The 17,748-nt window shown below is 36.4% G+C and overlaps 1 protein-coding gene across 1 annotated transcript in view; it reads left to right on the forward strand.

The window, feature by feature from the left end:
* Window positions 1–17,748, forward strand: part of rapgef2b (Rap guanine nucleotide exchange factor 2b) — an 87,921-nt gene that overhangs the window by 29,982 nt on the left and 40,191 nt on the right. Inside the window, 3 exon segments of the mRNA XM_043257026.1 lie at window positions 4,302–4,385; window positions 10,570–10,645; window positions 13,451–13,618. Coding sequence (XP_043112961.1) covers window positions 4,302–4,385; window positions 10,570–10,645; window positions 13,451–13,618 — 328 coding nt within the window.

The raw sequence follows: 17,748 nt of genomic DNA on the forward strand, positions 1-17,748 counted from the left end.
CTGCTTTCTGTAAATCATTTTTAAGCAGTGTTTAAATTTGTTGAACAAGCGGAAAACCTCAGGGGACTTTTTTCATGTTCATGCTAATTATGCTCTTAGATAAGAATTAGACATTCACATCTTAAATGAAGATGCAATTTAGTAGATAATTAATATAGATTTGTCTCTGATTTATGTGAGAGTGGTCAATAAGGTGTGTGTATGTATGTATATATATTTTATATTAGCTAATATTACTAATATTTCGGTAGCACTTTAGAATAAGTAACACTTGTTAAGTATTAACTACCAATTTTCCCTCAGTAAATTCTTAATTTGCTGCTTATTAATTTTTCAGAAGGTATTTATAAAGTTTGGGTATTAGATAAGATTAAGGTTGTAGAATCACTTCGTGTAGAATAAGGCATTAATATGTGCTTATTAGCAATTTATTAGTGCTAATTATGCAACTAATAGCGTTGCCAATATTTCTTATTGTAGAACTTTACTGTCTCTGAGAGATTTATAGTAAGATGACTTTGGGTTCATCTGTGCTGTCATACTCTGGTAAGGCTGCTGTCATCCTGCCATCTCTGAACTGAACAGCCTCAATAGAAATAAAACCCTATAAAAGCCTTTTATGTGTGTAAGAATAGCTGTTGACTTTGAGTACTCGGCAACATTCACATAAAGTGTGTCTGTATGTGAGTGTGTGCATGCAGGAGTGCTGCTCTGTAGTGGCACGGGTGATCCATCATTCTCTACGCTGGTCTGAGGCATACACGCGCATCTCACACGCACTCACGCACACACACACACACACACACATCACACACACACACATCACACACACAGAATGAGAGAAACAGCTCAGCAGAAGGGTTCTCTCGTACAGTCATGGCCACCAGCTGGTATAGAGAAGGTTTCCCTCTCCCCATCACTCTTTCTGTACTCCTGCTGGGACTCCCATCAGAGATGCCGTTGGGCACAAACACACAGCCCAGACCAGAAGTGAAGGCACATCAACACAGAACCACATTTGGGACTTGAATTAAATGCATTTAAGGATTATTTTTAATTCTTGTCGTTTTTGCAATTGTGAAACGTTCAAAATACGTAAAAGTAAAACTTTTAAAATTAAATATTTAATAAATATTAAATATTTCTGGAATTACTACAGCGATATTAGTTTCATTCGTTTTAGCAGTTAATATTTTATAGCTGACAAAGTTAACAATTATAAATAAAAAATTTAGACTAAACATTGATTTATTTGTATTTTGCACTTTTTTTTATGTTAACACAATCTCATAAACTTTATCATGTTTTTTGAAAAATGCCAAAATTAAAATTAAAACTGCTTCTACAGTTAATAAGCTTTTCAGCAGTACCTGGAAAAAAATACGGCCTTGCGCTGTTTACCATGTTATGTATTTGCAAGTGATCAACACTTTAATAAAAGGTGAAAAATATTTCCTAATATTTGTCTAACCAAGAATTTTATTTTTTTTCGGTTAACCCCAGATTAGCAGATAAATAACTCCCAAGGATGAATGCATGTCCATATTCCTCCAAACCTCGCCTGACTTCCTGCTCTCGTTTCTGCTCCCCAGTCGTTCCTGAGGGGCTGGAGGCTGTTGCTGTGTGCTTGATGAGCATTTGATGAGCGTTGGAAGAGTGTTTCAGTGACCCAGTTCAGTCAGCGCTGCTCTGTTGATGGTGCAGAACATCCTCACGCTCTCCGTCTCTCACCCTCCATCATTCCCGCTCTCTCCTTCTCTCTCTGCATTCTGCTGATTAATAATTGAGTGTTTCGTTTTTGTCTGCGCACGCTCGGGAAAAAACGATTAAAAGAGGGAGCAGAAGCGGCAATGATGAAGGGAGCGATGCAGAAAGAGAGCGAAAAAAGCAGGCAGCGTTCGTGCTGCGTTTGAGAGCAGTCAGGAGCTGCCTCATTAGTCCTATAGAGACTATGTAGCGTGTGTGTGTGTGTGTGTGTGTGTGTGTGTGTACTGTGTAGGATTTTTGTTTAAGGGCAAACATCCAGAAGTTTGGAGAAGATTTTTTTTTTTTTTACTTAGATGAGGAAGTCTGTATCGACTTTTAAATGGGTGAAATAATGTTAATTAAATAAGGTATAAGGTATTTGGCTGCTCAACAAATAAATGAAATGAAATGAGGTCTAATTATAGCATTATCTGTATATCATTGTACATTTTCGGCTAAGAAATGATCTGTTACTATGTAGGCTGCAAAACGAACGTCATAGCATCGAGACAAATACTGAAACTGTACTACAGAAATATTAACCCTGAAGTTCTTGGATGTTATTTTTACTGCAATCAATAACAGACACACAAGATGCCAGTACTTGCGTTTGTATGAAACGTAAGCGCAGCTCTGCGGTGTGATACGAGAGACGCCGGTTTCGGTTACCAAATGAGCGTTCCGATATATACAGAGTTGCTGTGGACGAGGAAGAAGATTAGGAAACAAAGTGGCCTTAGTTCCGGAAGTATTTTTCCCATGTGAATTTTTTAAAAATTGTATATAAAAAAACTGATACGAATCACGCTAATCAGCTACAAGATGATATATAACATTAAAAAAATGTGATTTATATAAATCTATTTATGATATAAAATAAATCCATTTATAAAATAAAATAAATAAAAAAATCTTAAATATATATATTTAAAAGGATTGAGTCCTTTATGTCATTTGTTGTGCTTAATGGGAGTTTCTGATTGGTGGAGATTTTTTGCAGAATCATGTAGGGTTGGGCGATGTCTACAAAAATGGCATCGGAAGATGTCCACAGTGAAACATGGTGATGGACGAGGACATCGAGGAGAGGGGTATATTTCTAAGGATTGCCTGTTACATTACAGTGCATACAATTTCACTTATCACATAAACAGAAAAACGGCAAAGACGTATAGGCATAATTTAACCTTAGTGGGACACGTTTAGCAACATGAAATTAATGCATGCTGAGAATAATTAGATGGAAAAAGTAGGCTGTATATGGCTAAATGAACCAGCTAGGCCTTTTTACTAAATAAATATACACAGGTTATGCTAGTATCTAATTATTATTATTATTTTCTGTTAAATATCACGTTGGGCTGCGTGTATTGTTTACTGTTGGATTCGATTGTTTGTGTTACAAGAGAAAATAAATAATTTTGCCTGTAGATTTTATGCAGATTTTCAGGATGCCGGCTCAATATTGTGACGTCTACCTGCCATCTGCCCAACCCTGGAATCATGGATGACCCAGGGAGGATTCTTTTCCTGGCAAAGTGAATTAATGTTATCATACCGGACTAAAACCGAATCACTGACTCGCATGGGGTATAACAACCTCCGATTAAGCCGAGTTTATGCTCAGGGAAAAGATTGAATCCAAGATTTGCCGTTAAAATCGCATACCAAAACACCCAACAACGTGAAAGGATCACGATTATAGTTTTCTACTTGGGAAATAAATAGACTTTTTCTGTCTGTAACCCGACTGTCATGCTCTATATGATTGACCAACCAGAATCGAGTGTTCCAGTGAATCGTGTGATAAGATGAAAATATACAGAAAATCTCAGTGCAGACAAAACATAGCAAATCAAGTACTATTAAAATGTGCTATAATGAAGTGTGCGGTGTAGCGTGATAGCTGGGTTATTTGCTTCATGTTAGGAGTGTCTATCAGCTCATAAACCCCAGCACTGCTTTGGGCCTGTTATCTCACTGGAGTGTGTATCGGCTGTTCTGACTCAGTGATCAAGATGTCCGCCGCTCATTGGATTGCTCCTCTTTTTCACATTTCTGCTTTTAACACTTACTGGAGAGGCAGACATGGAGCAGGGGCTCGCCGGGAGCTAGAAGGACGTCTCTGGCGTCGACCCAGCATGCCTCGGAAGATGTCTAACGTTCCTGACTGCTCTGTGACCTGAAAAAAAAGGAGTGTTAAGGGGGATTGTGTGTCAGTGTGTTATTTCCTACACACACACATAAATCAAGCAGTCACATTTCAACCGGCATCACTTACAAGAGGAAGAGAGATGGTGTGGGTTTCGCACACTTGGCCGTTTGATCGCTCCGTCCGCTGTTTTCCTCTGGGAATCTCTTTATGTCGTCTTTTGTCTGTACAAAGGAGTGTATCACAGGACAAAAATGATGACAGAGTGTTTACATTAAGCAACGATGTTGTGTGTGTGTCTGCATCTTCTACTCTAACCATACAGCAGACCACATGTTAGAAATAAGCATGTTTTGTTTCCTGTTGATTCTGTGTGACATCTTTCTCTTTCTGTCTCTCACAGTCCGGATGACATTGGCACATGTTGGTACATTCTGCTTTCTGGATCGGTCTTCATCAAAGAGTCCATGTTCCTGCCACGCTCCAGGTACGTCCCTTACACCAATTCTGTCAAATATCAAACATTCACTCTCAGACGTTCTCTTTCCGTTAACCTGTTATGTGTGTCAAGCTTCTCTTTCTCTGAAAGTCTCCAAAACTGAACTGGATCGAAGACATTTAAAGCCCAATTCTGAATAAACAAAATTTGTAACAACGAACCTTAAGAAGAGTAAATATCCATTTTTGCATTTTGTTAACAGTTACTAAGCCTCATGTCATTCCAAACCTGTTATTCTTCGGATCGCAAATCAAGATGTTTTGCATTTAATCTGAGAGCTTTCTGGTCCTCCCATAGACTGCAATGGTTCTACCACGTTCAAGGCCCAGAAAGGTACCAGAAACATAGTCAAAGTAGTCCATGTGACGTCAGTGGTTCAATCAGAATTTTACGAGAGTACTTTTTTGATAAAAAAACCCCCCAAAATAACAACTTTATTCATATAACCCAATGCATACACATGCATCATGGTGCTCTCATGAACGTGTCTTCAAAACAGAGATATAAGAGAAGAAAATACTAAATAAAGCTTTTAATTATTATTTACATTTGTTTTTGCCCAAAAAGTATTCTTGTTGCTTCATAACATTCCAGTTGAACCCACTAATGTCACATGGACTACTTTGACGTTTCCTTCCGGGCCTTGAACATTTAAGAACTCTTGCATGTCTATGGTAGTATCAGAAAGCCCTCGGATTATATCCAAAACTGCTTAATTTGTATTACAAAGATGAAGGAAGGCCTTACAGGTTTGGAACAACATGAAGGTGAGTAATTATTGTTTTATTTTTGTGTTAACTGTCCCTTTAACTGCCAATTAATATAAAGTCCTGATCCTAGTTTGTCACTTTAATGGGCCAAGTGTAGATATACACATCAAAAAATGGGACTGGGACCAATTTACTTGAAAATCAAATGAGTTGTAATCAAATTGAGAATTATATCAGAGGTATAATAATAAAAAATGATTGTAAAAAAAAATGTGTAATTTAGTTTAGCTGTGTCTGTGTGTCTAGGTATGTTGTGTCTGCTTTAATTCAGCCAAGATTTAATTTGCAATAATTTTTTAAAACTCTGTATGATTTTGTTTCTTCTGTGCAACAGAAAAAGAGAAATTGTGAATGTCTTGGTCATTTTTTCCCACAGGCATTAAATGGGTATCTTTTATCTTTTCAGAAAGCACCATAAGCATACATGTATATACATATATATTATATATATATATATATATATATATATATATATATATATATATATATATATATATATATATGTTTTTGTTCTGCTTCAAAAGACTTGAATGTTTGACACTGCATGGATTTATGATATGTTTATGGTGAGTCGAAATGTTTCTGTTGTATAAAGTAACGTAAAGTCGCCTGTAGTACATTACAGATTGTTTCTAATCAGCTTTACAATAATAAACTGTTAGGTATGTTATTATGCAACCCAAAACATTTAAATGTTAATTCATTTCAGCTTAATAACAGTTAATTAATTTTCCAAATTAATCAATTAGGAAACATTTCAGCTCATGGGAAGTCATGAAGGTTTAAAGTGAAATAATGGCTGAAGTTCCATTTTTTTGATTGATCTGTCCCTTTAATTTCTGAGCATGGCATGTAATCAGTTACCCAGTGCAAACATTATAACTCGAAAGTATCATAATTTGACTACTTTAGCTATGCCCATATGCAAAAGTAGAATCAGTATTTTGCTTGGCACACTACAATCTCCCTGTAGCATAGAACTAGACAGAAATAAAGTTTATACAGAAAGAAACATATTGACTGGGTGTAATTTAAAAGCATAGCAAGCTGCACAAAACACTTGACAGAGATGCAGTAGAATTGACTAGCAGTTGGGAATATGTCATTTTATCACCATGGCAATAAAAAACAGGTCTCTCCCTCCCTCGCTTTTTCGTTTGGCTTCATGGAGAGAGCTGTGATGTGTTGCTCCTGTAATAAACTGCGACTGTGGCGTCCAGTGAATGAAAACCAACAGGACAGCGGTGCACTTTATAAACAATGTCTTGATAGCTCTCACAAATGGCCATTCAACCCCCCAACCCCCTCCCCTTTCTTTAGCACGTGACGTTTGTTATTCGCTTCCAGTTTCTTTCCAAACAAAAACACTCTCTTTTCAGTTCCGATTTCGTGTAACGTTCCTGTTTAATCGCACCTGAAACTCTCACTCATTACAAATGCAGCCTCCAAGTGTTTAATTGCACAGCGATTAGCATCATTAAAAGCATAATGGTGTACAAAGAGCTGGCAGAAGTCAGAGTTGAGTTGGAGGTGGCAGTACCACCTGGTACTCGTGCCAGTACTTATGCAACAAGTCCAAGTCCTTTAAAATGGTTTTGCAGGCTTAACTACCAACAATCGTTTCTGTTGTTATAAACTCTGTTAAATCTGATCCTTCAGTAAATACATTGTTCTCGTAAGTATTTGGGACTGCAAGATTTTGGAAAACATTGATAATGACGGTTTTCAGAGATTTTTACTCATGCTTTAACATGCTTCTACATGGCACACTATCTGCAACAGTGAACGTTCTCAGAACTTCTCCGATTCTCTCCAGCTCTTCTAGTGATGTTAACAGAAGGCTTGTTTGAAGTTATCTGGTCTTTAATGTTCTCAGAAATTTAGCACATCTGTAATTCTTTTTTAAATGTTGAATGTTTTTTAAACTCGTTTCAGAAGGGCATTCAAAAGTGATCCTGGGATGTTTGCAAAATGAAAAATTGAACGTTCCAGAAATGATTTTGCAACTTTTAAAAATGTGACATTGCAAATGTTCACAGAACATTCATAATTAACATTTTTATACCTTGAAATAAAATGTTGGGAAAATGTTCATCGAACATTTTTGTTAGCTGAGATGATCCTTTAATATGGTGCATGTTACTATATGATTTTTGCTACTACTGATTTTTATGTACTAAATTTTTTAAATTATTTTTTCCAAAGTGTTTACATGTCCTTCAAATCATATATATGTTTTTTTGGCTTAACAAAACAAACCAAATACTGAATTCAGTAAAATTTATTAACATGCTCACATTTTCCATGGTTATTTTTATTTTTATTCATCCACAGATAAAAGGTTTTGCTAAAATGCAAGCTTTATAATTCTTTCAGGTTTAGGAAGATGTTTTTTTTTTAATCATTATTATCTTTTTCTACTTATCCACATGCAAACTCCCAGGGTTTTTTTCCCATTGAAGTGCTTTGAAAACATTGCTGTTCCTCCCTGAAATGATATGAATGTACTTCATGAGAATATAATCTACAACATCTGAGTTGTGACTCAGTCCAAGACAATACAAGTTACTCCCTACATGTATCAGCATGCCTCATTTTTTGTTTTGCCACAATTTTTTAGCTTTGAAATTTCAATCTACAGCTAACTTTTAGTAATAGTTAGTGGCATGTTTGTAAATTGTAACTTTTTGCAATTATTTTTTTTATTATATATCTGATAATTTTTTAGATTATAAATCATGCAATTTGAATAAAAATATCCTTATTTTTTTATTTTATTGTTATATTTTTTGTGTGTTTTTCTATTTCCCCGGGTTGCCCTTTAAAGTTTTTCTGGGCATTACTTGCTCTGATCACTACAGGTCTTGAGTAAAGTTGAGAGGTCATGCTGTTTGTGGGTAGAGGTCAACCCCTCCCTCTCCGCTCCACAGGAAGTAAGAGGCAGGCAGGAATGTTGGCTTCAGTCGATCACCACTGACTCTCAAGAACGCACATTCCCAACGCATACTCTCATAAGATGAAGGCAGTAGACTGAGCTGTCAGAACAGAGCGCAGCGTACGTGAAGCTGGATTATCATGTGGCGTTCAAGAAATCGTGTGGTAGCAGTGTGTGGTTATGAATATTAAGAAAGGACATTAAAAACACATTTGAGGTAGAAGCATGGAACTGAATGCATGATTTTCAAGAAGCCAGGATTGTTTATGGATTTCACTGGGCATATATTGTAACAACTGTCTCGTCTTCGGGTACAGGTATTTTTTATTTATTTGTTATTTATTTGCTTTAGATATTCTGTACTATTTTCTATATTATGTGCACAATTAAATTACTTTAGGAAATGATTTTAAATATTTTTATAGACACACTTTAACAAATAACTATTTAAAGGACGTTTTAAATTTTTAAAAATATTTTCTCTAATTATATATAAATTTTATTTTATTTATTTATCTTTTTTTTAATTAATACCAATGCTAAAATGCTGGTTGAAGTAATCATACCTGAAGTGTCAAGCTTTGCTAATCAAGCCTCCAGCATTTCGATCCCTGCTTTATATCAGTTCAGGGTTGCTCTTGAAATGCTGTTTACTCTGCTTTATGTTGCCATGTGTCTGCAAGTACAGATCTGAGAGGCAGCAGAGCTGTTTAGCACTCACTGAAGCGTTACAGTAGAATCCTGTTATTGCATTACCATTCTACTGTACTTCAGCATGTCCTTAAGCCTTCCAGTGTATTCCTTCTCCCCTCTGACTTTCCCACCAACAGCACTTGCATAACAGCTCTTTAATCTGCGCTCTGCTTAATATGGAGAGATGAAAAAGAGGCTTATTTACTTTGGAGACCCCTATGTTCTTAGCTGGGTGCGAGTGCCTGCCACGTTCGTCACAGAATCACATTCCAGACACCCGGAATGTTGTGTAATATGGAATGTAGGGGCAGACTGGGTGGGCATCACGTCTCAACGGGAGTTCAGTTCCAAAAGAATGTGGTGCGTTGTCTGGTGTTAATATAATTTTTTTTTCCCTGGCTTCTGATGAATTCTTTTTAGACTTTGGGATTTTATAAGCCAGAGAGCTTTTTCTTAGCACATCTAAAAAAATATATATATTATCTATAAGTGTGGTGAAAATGGATTTCATTTTTCTGTTCCTATTGCACTTTGCCTTTTAAATTAGACTTGAAGTCTCAGATTTTCAGTGTGGTTTCAGAATATACCCGCTGTATCATTAACTCTATCATGAATGATGAATGAAAACACTATGTCTTGAGGTTTTGTATTTGAATTGATGCCTGTAAGGGAAGTCAAACAGCATTACAACACTGACTGTTCATTGTGTGTGGTCTTAGAATGAGGAACAATGTATGGAGAGAGAATCCCACCTGTTAGTCTAACCATATTAGCTACTTACTATATCTGCCAGGTGCGCTTCTGCAGTAACCCATACAGTGTACAACACTAAGTGTCGTTTTACTATTGTAAATGTTTAAAAGAGCATGCTGACTGCCATTGTCTCGCTTTGTCAGTCAGTTTTTAGAAGTCTGTGTAGCGATTTTCACCCAGCTAAATCACTGTAGGGGTGCGAGTGTGTCAATTTTTGGACCAAAGTATCATCTGGCAGCTCATTCAGCTGCAAAAAGTGTCTTACGAGCAGCATTAATGGTAAATCAACAGACCAGATGACAGGTGAAGTGTGCAAACAGCAGCAAAAAAGGATGTCAAGTACCCGACCTGCCTAGTCCCATCCCAAACTCACTGTCTTTTTATGCCAGACTCGGCTGAGACGCTTAAACAAACAAATAGAATTTCAGTTTGATGCCAATCTGGAATATGAGGGTTCAAAAAATTTAAATATATCGAAAATTGCCTTTAGATTTGTTTTTAGCAATGCATATTACTAATCATAAATGAAGTTTTGATATATTTATTATTGGAAATTGACAAAATATCTTAATGGAACACGATCCTTAATATCGTAATAATTTGTGGCATGAAAGGAAAAAAAAGTGTATATTATAAATAATTTTGACCCCCTAATTTTGCTACAAATATACCTGTGCTGATTCTGTGGTCCAGGGACACACATAACACCTTCGTCTTGTGTGGAACTCCGCCTCACATTTCCATTTTTATTTTCAATAGAGTTTTTTGTGCTGCTACTCAAACGCTCCATCACTTTGCACTGTACTTCTTTCATTAGGCCGTGATGTCATTTGGTGGACTTTTCCAGTCTGCTTGTAGTTTCTTTCCCAGTGGAGCCTTACTGCCTAGACCAGGAACACTGCCACAAGTGTGTGGATATGTGCTCCTTTCCGAGCATGCTTTCATTCCCACGGAATTTCAGGATTCCATGATTGGTGGAGCGGTTTATAACCTTTCTCTCTCCTGTTCTTCTCCTCTTTAGTTTTGGGAAAAGGTCCGCAGGGAGTTTACGCCGTGGATGCGAGTGCATCGTTCTGGAGCCATCCGAGATGATTGTGGTGAGTAATCATCATCTTAACTTCATACTCTTACTAATCACACTATGTAATTGCTGTTTTGTGCTGTAGTTTCATTCCTCTTTCCCAGTGGTTCCCACAGTGAGCTATGCTTTGCCCCCAGGGGCACACACAAGGTCAGGTTTGACATGACATGGGCAGATAACAATATTAGCTATTCCCAATGCGCTGACTAAAACACTTTTCCGAAGAAAATGTGATGGTTCGATAGGAAACGATGGTTGACTGGTTGTCCAACAAACTGACTGCTACTTTGCACATAAGCTGACTAGTTTAAAGAGAAGGCCTTACTTTTGAACTATGAATGTTATTTAAATAGTTATTGATTACACCAAACAATATTTGTGGGATTTGTTGAGACCGATGGGGAAAATTAATGTCGGAACACAAGCTTTAAGCTTTTACTGTAGACATTTGAGTGAAGGAGAGCGGTTTAATTTTCTGCTTTCTAGTTTTGTTTAGCATCAGGTGAGCCAGGCTAAAGTTACGTTTAGGAATCACTGCTGTAATGATAAATGGCATATAAATGTTTCTGTACTCCTCCACATCTGTCTCTTTCTCGGTTTGAATTTGGCATCTTGTTTACATTTTACCACAAGCAAATTTCATTGTGGATTTGTTCCTCTTAAATTACTCAGCCCACTGCGGTTAATGTTCAACGTGGCCTGAATTCAGTGCTCTCGTCTTGCCAAAAACCCTAAAACGATTATATTTAGGAACCCAAGCACTTCTGTGCGTCCTAATATATTCCATATTCAGTTCATGATGTATGTACATGAGTAAAGAAAAGCCTCCCTATCTGCATTTGCAGCCTGGGATTTGGTTAAGCTCTCAGGGTGGCATGGAAACATGCCTGCATGTGACTGAATGGGCTCCTATATGTTTCTGCATGTTGAGTACACTACTGTTCAAATGTTGGTGGACTGTAAGGTATTTTAAAAAATGAATACTTTTATTCAGCAGAAACACATTAATGTGATCAGAGGTGACATTAAAGACATTTAAATGTTATGTAATATTAATAAGCAGCATAATTCTTTTCAGCGTTAATAATAATAAGTGTTTGTTATGTGCCAAATTGAACGATTTAATTACATTTATTTTTTATTTTATTATTTTTTATTTTTTACACTGAAAAGCTTTGCCTAAAAATCCAGTCAAAAATGCAATTTGCTGTATAATGTGAAATGTCATTTAAATTTGTCAAATTTCTGATGGATAAATCAAATGTAGGTCAGTACACTTCAATCAAAATGCGATGTGGACTAGTGTCTGTGAATATTATGCTGCAAAAGACTATTTAAATATGAATTCTACATGTTACGTGTGTCTCCGTGAGAATAAATGATGCAGACACACGGTTTTCAGCCTCTAGTTCTTCAATATGAGAACATTATCACATTTACATAATGTCTTGAAATGTTTTGAGAGTCACTTCTTGAGCATTTTACCATTTATTTACCAAGCTTTCATCAAATCATATAAATGGAGAAGCTTAAAGTTCGGTTTAACTCAGTTATTAACTCAGTCTGTATGAAATCAAAATTTATTTTGTTAGTGCACATTGTTAGTCTTAAGGTGAACAATTAAGGTGCAAAAATATAACTCCGCCCTTTTACTCAATATTTTCTTTCAGTTGGAAATATGTGAACTTTTTGAAATAACTTTGGCTGCAACTTCCAGTTCACTGCCATTTTAAATGTATTTATAGTACTGATTACTATTAATACAGTTATTATTTAAGGTTATGAAATCTATTTAGAGAGGCCTTTCGTTATTAAAATATAAAAAAACAAAATTCAAATTCAAATCAGAGAATTAATGGAAAACACAGAATTTGATAAAAACAAAACAAAAATGTTTGTTTAAAAGACCGATTTCACAGGGGTGAAGTCGAACGGATTTCATAGGGTCTTGTAAGTCGTATAAAAGCTTCTGCCAAATGCATCATCGTAATCTCCTGTTTGGGCGATGGCCACTGTCCTCGACAGTTGATGGTGCCCTTGTTGGGTAACTCATCTGTTATTACTGGCTGATGCTGCCCTGTAATTACGGGCCGAGGCAGGATATAGATACTGCACTCTCACTCGCTCACACCGCCCAATATATTCCCACTGCTTCGCGCTCGCCGGCAGTTGCCATAGCAGCGGTTGGTACGGTAGCGAGAGATTTGATGTGTAATCCCAAAGGCAGAGTGGGTGTGAAATGTGAGGCTGCAGCAAAATAAGGCAGAGGGATAATCATGTCACTTTTTATGGCATAATGTCACAGTGGCCAGCCCTTTTTATATGCAACTTATACCCATCATGTGTATGATGGTGCCACCCTCGTTCAAAGACCTGCCACGGACAATTTCTGCATCTTAATTTCATTTTTATATGCCACGGTTACAGAGCACCCGGCTAAGATAAAGAATAAATATCGATCCGGAGCACGCACGGTTTGGTTTTTGCACATGTCTGTTATTTGAACTCTTAATTTCAAGGTTAAACTCTGCTCTGAAAGCCCCTTGCAAGCGGCTCCTCTGAAGCTACATCTCCCCTTTTCTACCTTTTTCTTTCTGTCTGCTGTGCGCCTCTCTTTGACGTAGGTGTTTGAGGCTCAGCCCACACACACACACACACATACAATCACTCTCCCACACACACACACACACACACACAGACAGGCTCGCACACCCACTTCTATTTTTACACAGCGCCAGTAAGAGGGGTGGGAGGGGGGTGGGGGGTGAGGAGAGAGAGAGAGAGAGAGAGAGTCTCACTCAAATCGCTCCTCCGTTTGCAGGTGGACTATATGGATGAGAATGAGGAGTATTTCCAGCGGCAGGCATCGCACCGACAGTCCCGCCGAAGGTTTCGCAAGATCAACCAGAAGGGCGAGCGACAGACCATCATCGACACCGTAGACCCCTATCCCGCCGGCAAGCCGCCCGTTGCACGGGGATACCATACGGTTAGTCATATGTTTTAACTCTACCTGTACAGTTTCCCTTTTGCCCCTTCCCCTGTATGACTGTCGGCGTTCCTGGTCCTCACCTGTCCGGCTTTGCTTTTCAGTTTGTTTAAATGTGTAGTAAATGTGTCATTCCAAGTGCTTCTTTTTTTTTGCTTGCAATATTATTTATGCGTGGGGATGGATGGTATGATAAAATCTGATATTATAGTATGAGTGATTTTAGACTGTATAGTTATTTGTACAGGATTTACTACAAGATTAGTTTATGTATTCAGTTTTCATAGTTATGCAGAATTTTTGGATAATTTAACGAATTCAGCAAGCAAGGGTGCGTTTATTTGCTCAAAGAAATGCTGTTCTTTTGAAGTTTTTATCTGTTTAATCCTAAAAAAAAAAAACGACTGTTTTCAACTTTGATAATAAGAAATGTTTCTTGAGCACCAAATGTGCATTTTAGAATTATTTTTAAAGGATCATATGACTTAGATCTTTGTAAGATCTGTACTAATAATCATGCAGTTTTTTTCATAATACAATGAATATTGTGTGTGTGTGTGTGTGTGTGTGTGTGTGTGTGTGTGTGTGTGTGTGTGTGTGTGCGTGTGTTAAAGCTTTAGTTGTAAAAAAAAAAAAAAAAAAATGGAAGCAACCCACAATTGTTTTTTTAAACAACTGTTATCTATGCCCAAACAGATTCACATAACTCAATATTATTAATCATACTAGTCAGTCTTAATTCTAACTGAATGAGTCACAGTTAAAGCTGTTAATTAGCTAATATGTGCAAGTTAATCTCTTTTGTCACTTTTATGAGCAAATAATGATGCTAATATATCTACATTGTATAAATGCTGCAGGAAAATCTGTCCCACTTGATGCGTTTATAACATTGCAAGATATATATACTGTCACACCGTCTAGCGTGGTCTATGTATAGTAATATATTCAGTGTATGTGACTTCTGCAGCAAAATGTAACATAAGCTAGCATTTCCTCACTATAACCAGTGCAGTGCATCAGATGCGCACCATAATGTACCCCTTAAAAAAACTTACACTACAGGAACATTATGTAAAGCTTTAGGCTACTGGAAGTCTGTTGGCACTCTTTTTGGTAACATTAACCACTTCTCTTTCCTCATATTACCGATGTGAAAGGAACACGATTTCTGTCTCCTTCCTCTGAACTTTGCTCTGCTACTATATTTGCATTTGTTCTTCTGATACTGTAAGAATCGGTTTATTTAGCTAGCGCCGCCCCATTCTCACGGGGTTGTGTTTATTTATTTATTTTATCTTCTGCCTTAAAGGAATGTGCTGGGTTAAAAACAACTTAAGTCCCTTTGAAAACATCTTTTGTGCCTGTGTGCGCTAGATGCTTCACTCGTTTCCATCATAGCCGCTTGTTTTCCTTGTTGTGCTGTGGTGGCTTTTCTATGGTTTCTCTGTAGGTGTTAGCTGGTGTTCTGCCTGTGTGTTTGCAGTCAGTATGTCGTGTTGGCTGAAGATGTGCTGGTGTTTTATGCAGTCGGTCCCACTGTGCTCTGGCTAGGTTGAAGTGAGAATCCACTGCACTGCTACCATCTGTATGTGTGATATACAACATCATGGAGCCCCAGCTGAGTGAAAGAAAGAAAACCTTTATGCATTTGTACATTTACATTTGGTCAGATTAAATACATTTTTCCTTTGATAATTGTTAAAATTATTATATTTATTCCACTTAAACTATGTGGTTGCACCCTAGGGGGTCTGCCAGTTTTTGAGACTTTTTAAAGCTGAAGGTCAATTTTGCCCTCTTAAAGGAATAGTTCACCCATAAATGAAAATTAGCCCATATTTTACTTACTCCCGAACAGTACTTTGGATTTATCCGATTTTCGGGGTTTTAAAATAATGGCTGCAATCCATCTGCATTAACATGCTAGGAAGAGCCTGACTGTAGAAGAAAGTCATATAGGGTGGCTTCAGGTGAGTAAAATATGGGGTAATTTTCATTATTGGCTAAACTATTTCTTTAAATATATGCCAGTGCTAACACTTATTTTTTAAAAATTTTGATTTCTATTATTACATTAACCGGCATTAAATTAAGTATTAGCACTTTTTTAATTTTATTATTATTTAATACAATTTTTATGACATATAACTGATGCATATTTTAATTTATACTTTATTTTATTTATTTTTTTATTATTATTTGCTGTTACATTATTAGACTAATCAGCATTAAATTGAGGGCTTCCAAAAATCTTTTATTGCTGTCAAGCAATTAATTGCGATTAGTTGCATCCACAATTGTTTGCATAATATGTGTGTATACTTTGTATATTGTGTATATATTATTTATGTGTATATAAATACACACCCATGCATGTTTATATTTTAGAAGAATGTTACATTCATATATTTATATATATAAATAATGTAAATTATATGACTATAAATATATGCATAAATATTTTCAAAATTTATATATATATATATATATATATATATATATATATATATATATATATATATATATATAACTTACACATATATTTTCCAAATAAAAACATTTATTTCCAATGCGATTAGTCGCAATCAATCATTTGACAGCACCATTTTATTTTATTTTGACTTTACTAACGCATGCATTTCATTTTATATAATATTTTTATATTCATTACTTTATTTAATTGAAAGATTAGATTTTTTTTTTCAGGTTAGGTTAGTATAAATGTTTTTTTTTTTTTTTTTTTTTTTTTCTTCTGCACCTTGAGAAAATGGGTTGAGAAGATTTTATTCTACTAAATCTCCAGCAGTTTTGAAATCAAGTCTTTATTTTCATAATGCATTGGGCGTCAATCTTGTGAATTTTTGACACAGATGTTTCATGGAGGTTCAAAGCTGGACCCTCACGTAGACACATTCCAGATTTTTCTCCCCCAAATGTACTGCAGTTCATTCCCAGCATTCCTCCCATTCCCCAGGGAGAGAAGCCAGTGTTCCCTCGGCTTGTTTGGAAATTCCTGTTTTGTTTAGTGCAACGAAATACGTCAAGCATCATTGAACTAAATAGTTTTTCCCTCGAGATACATTAGAAGGGGACGGCAAGATTATTCCCACCATTGTATCTTCTCAGCTGCGCAGTTTTCCCAAACAGCTCCTTTTTTGTTGGTACGGTCTGTCGAAAGCGATTTGGACCATGTTTTTGTTCTCAGATCAGTGGTAGGAGGCTAAAAAAAAAAAAAGTTCACAGTAGCTTCTTCAAGAGGGACCGCAGCGCATTGGATGTTAAGCTGACGGGCATTCCAGCTAATCCGTGAGTTTTTGAGAGTGCTTCCACGGTGGGATTTCCATACTCAGACATAGCCGAAGGTGAAAATTCACTTCACAAACATTACATCATGCATCAGCCTTGAGTATCTCACATAACCTTATAGAGACTTGCTGACTGGCATTAATTTGATTCAATTTCCGGCACCAGAATGAAATAATTGTACTCTGAGCTGCCTTCCTTACACAACTCAGCCGAGTCTCTAAGCGTTCCTGCCCTAGATGCGATTCAGATTTGTCATATTGTATTTGGAGTCATGTTGTAGATGCACAATTATTCAGAACAACTCTGAGACAGATGAGGTAGAGTTCATTCATCTCAGTGATGTTAGTGAACACTCATTCTGCACGTATTTTGGATATTAAAAAGTTATTCACTGTTATGCAGTCTTAACATGGATTTAGATTACTGCACAAAATTACTTGAATTTTATTATTATTATTATTATTATTATTATTATTATTATATATATTTTTATTTTACTTTATAATAATTCCAGGGTGGTATTTTATTTTTTAAAATGTGCACAAATTGCAGCATTATTTGTGGAATTTGGTAATTATGCCATTATGTACACTATCTGCTGAAAATAACAAGTGCTCAGAACCGCTGAGAGAATTTGAGTTTGTACTCGTATCACGTGGAATTGTTATTTGTAAAGTTAAAACTGTAGTTTCGGTTAATAGCTTTGAAATCACGTCTAGAAATAATTTAGAATGTAGTCTTTTTCTGCCTTCATCTGGTGTAACAAGTAATGAATTGTTCAAAACTGTAATTTTAAGGGATAAAGCCATTCGGAATTTCCT

This window comes from Puntigrus tetrazona, chromosome 14, assembly GCF_018831695.1.
Source record: "Puntigrus tetrazona isolate hp1 chromosome 14, ASM1883169v1, whole genome shotgun sequence".
Taxonomy (NCBI): domain Eukaryota; kingdom Metazoa; phylum Chordata; class Actinopteri; order Cypriniformes; family Cyprinidae; genus Puntigrus; species Puntigrus tetrazona.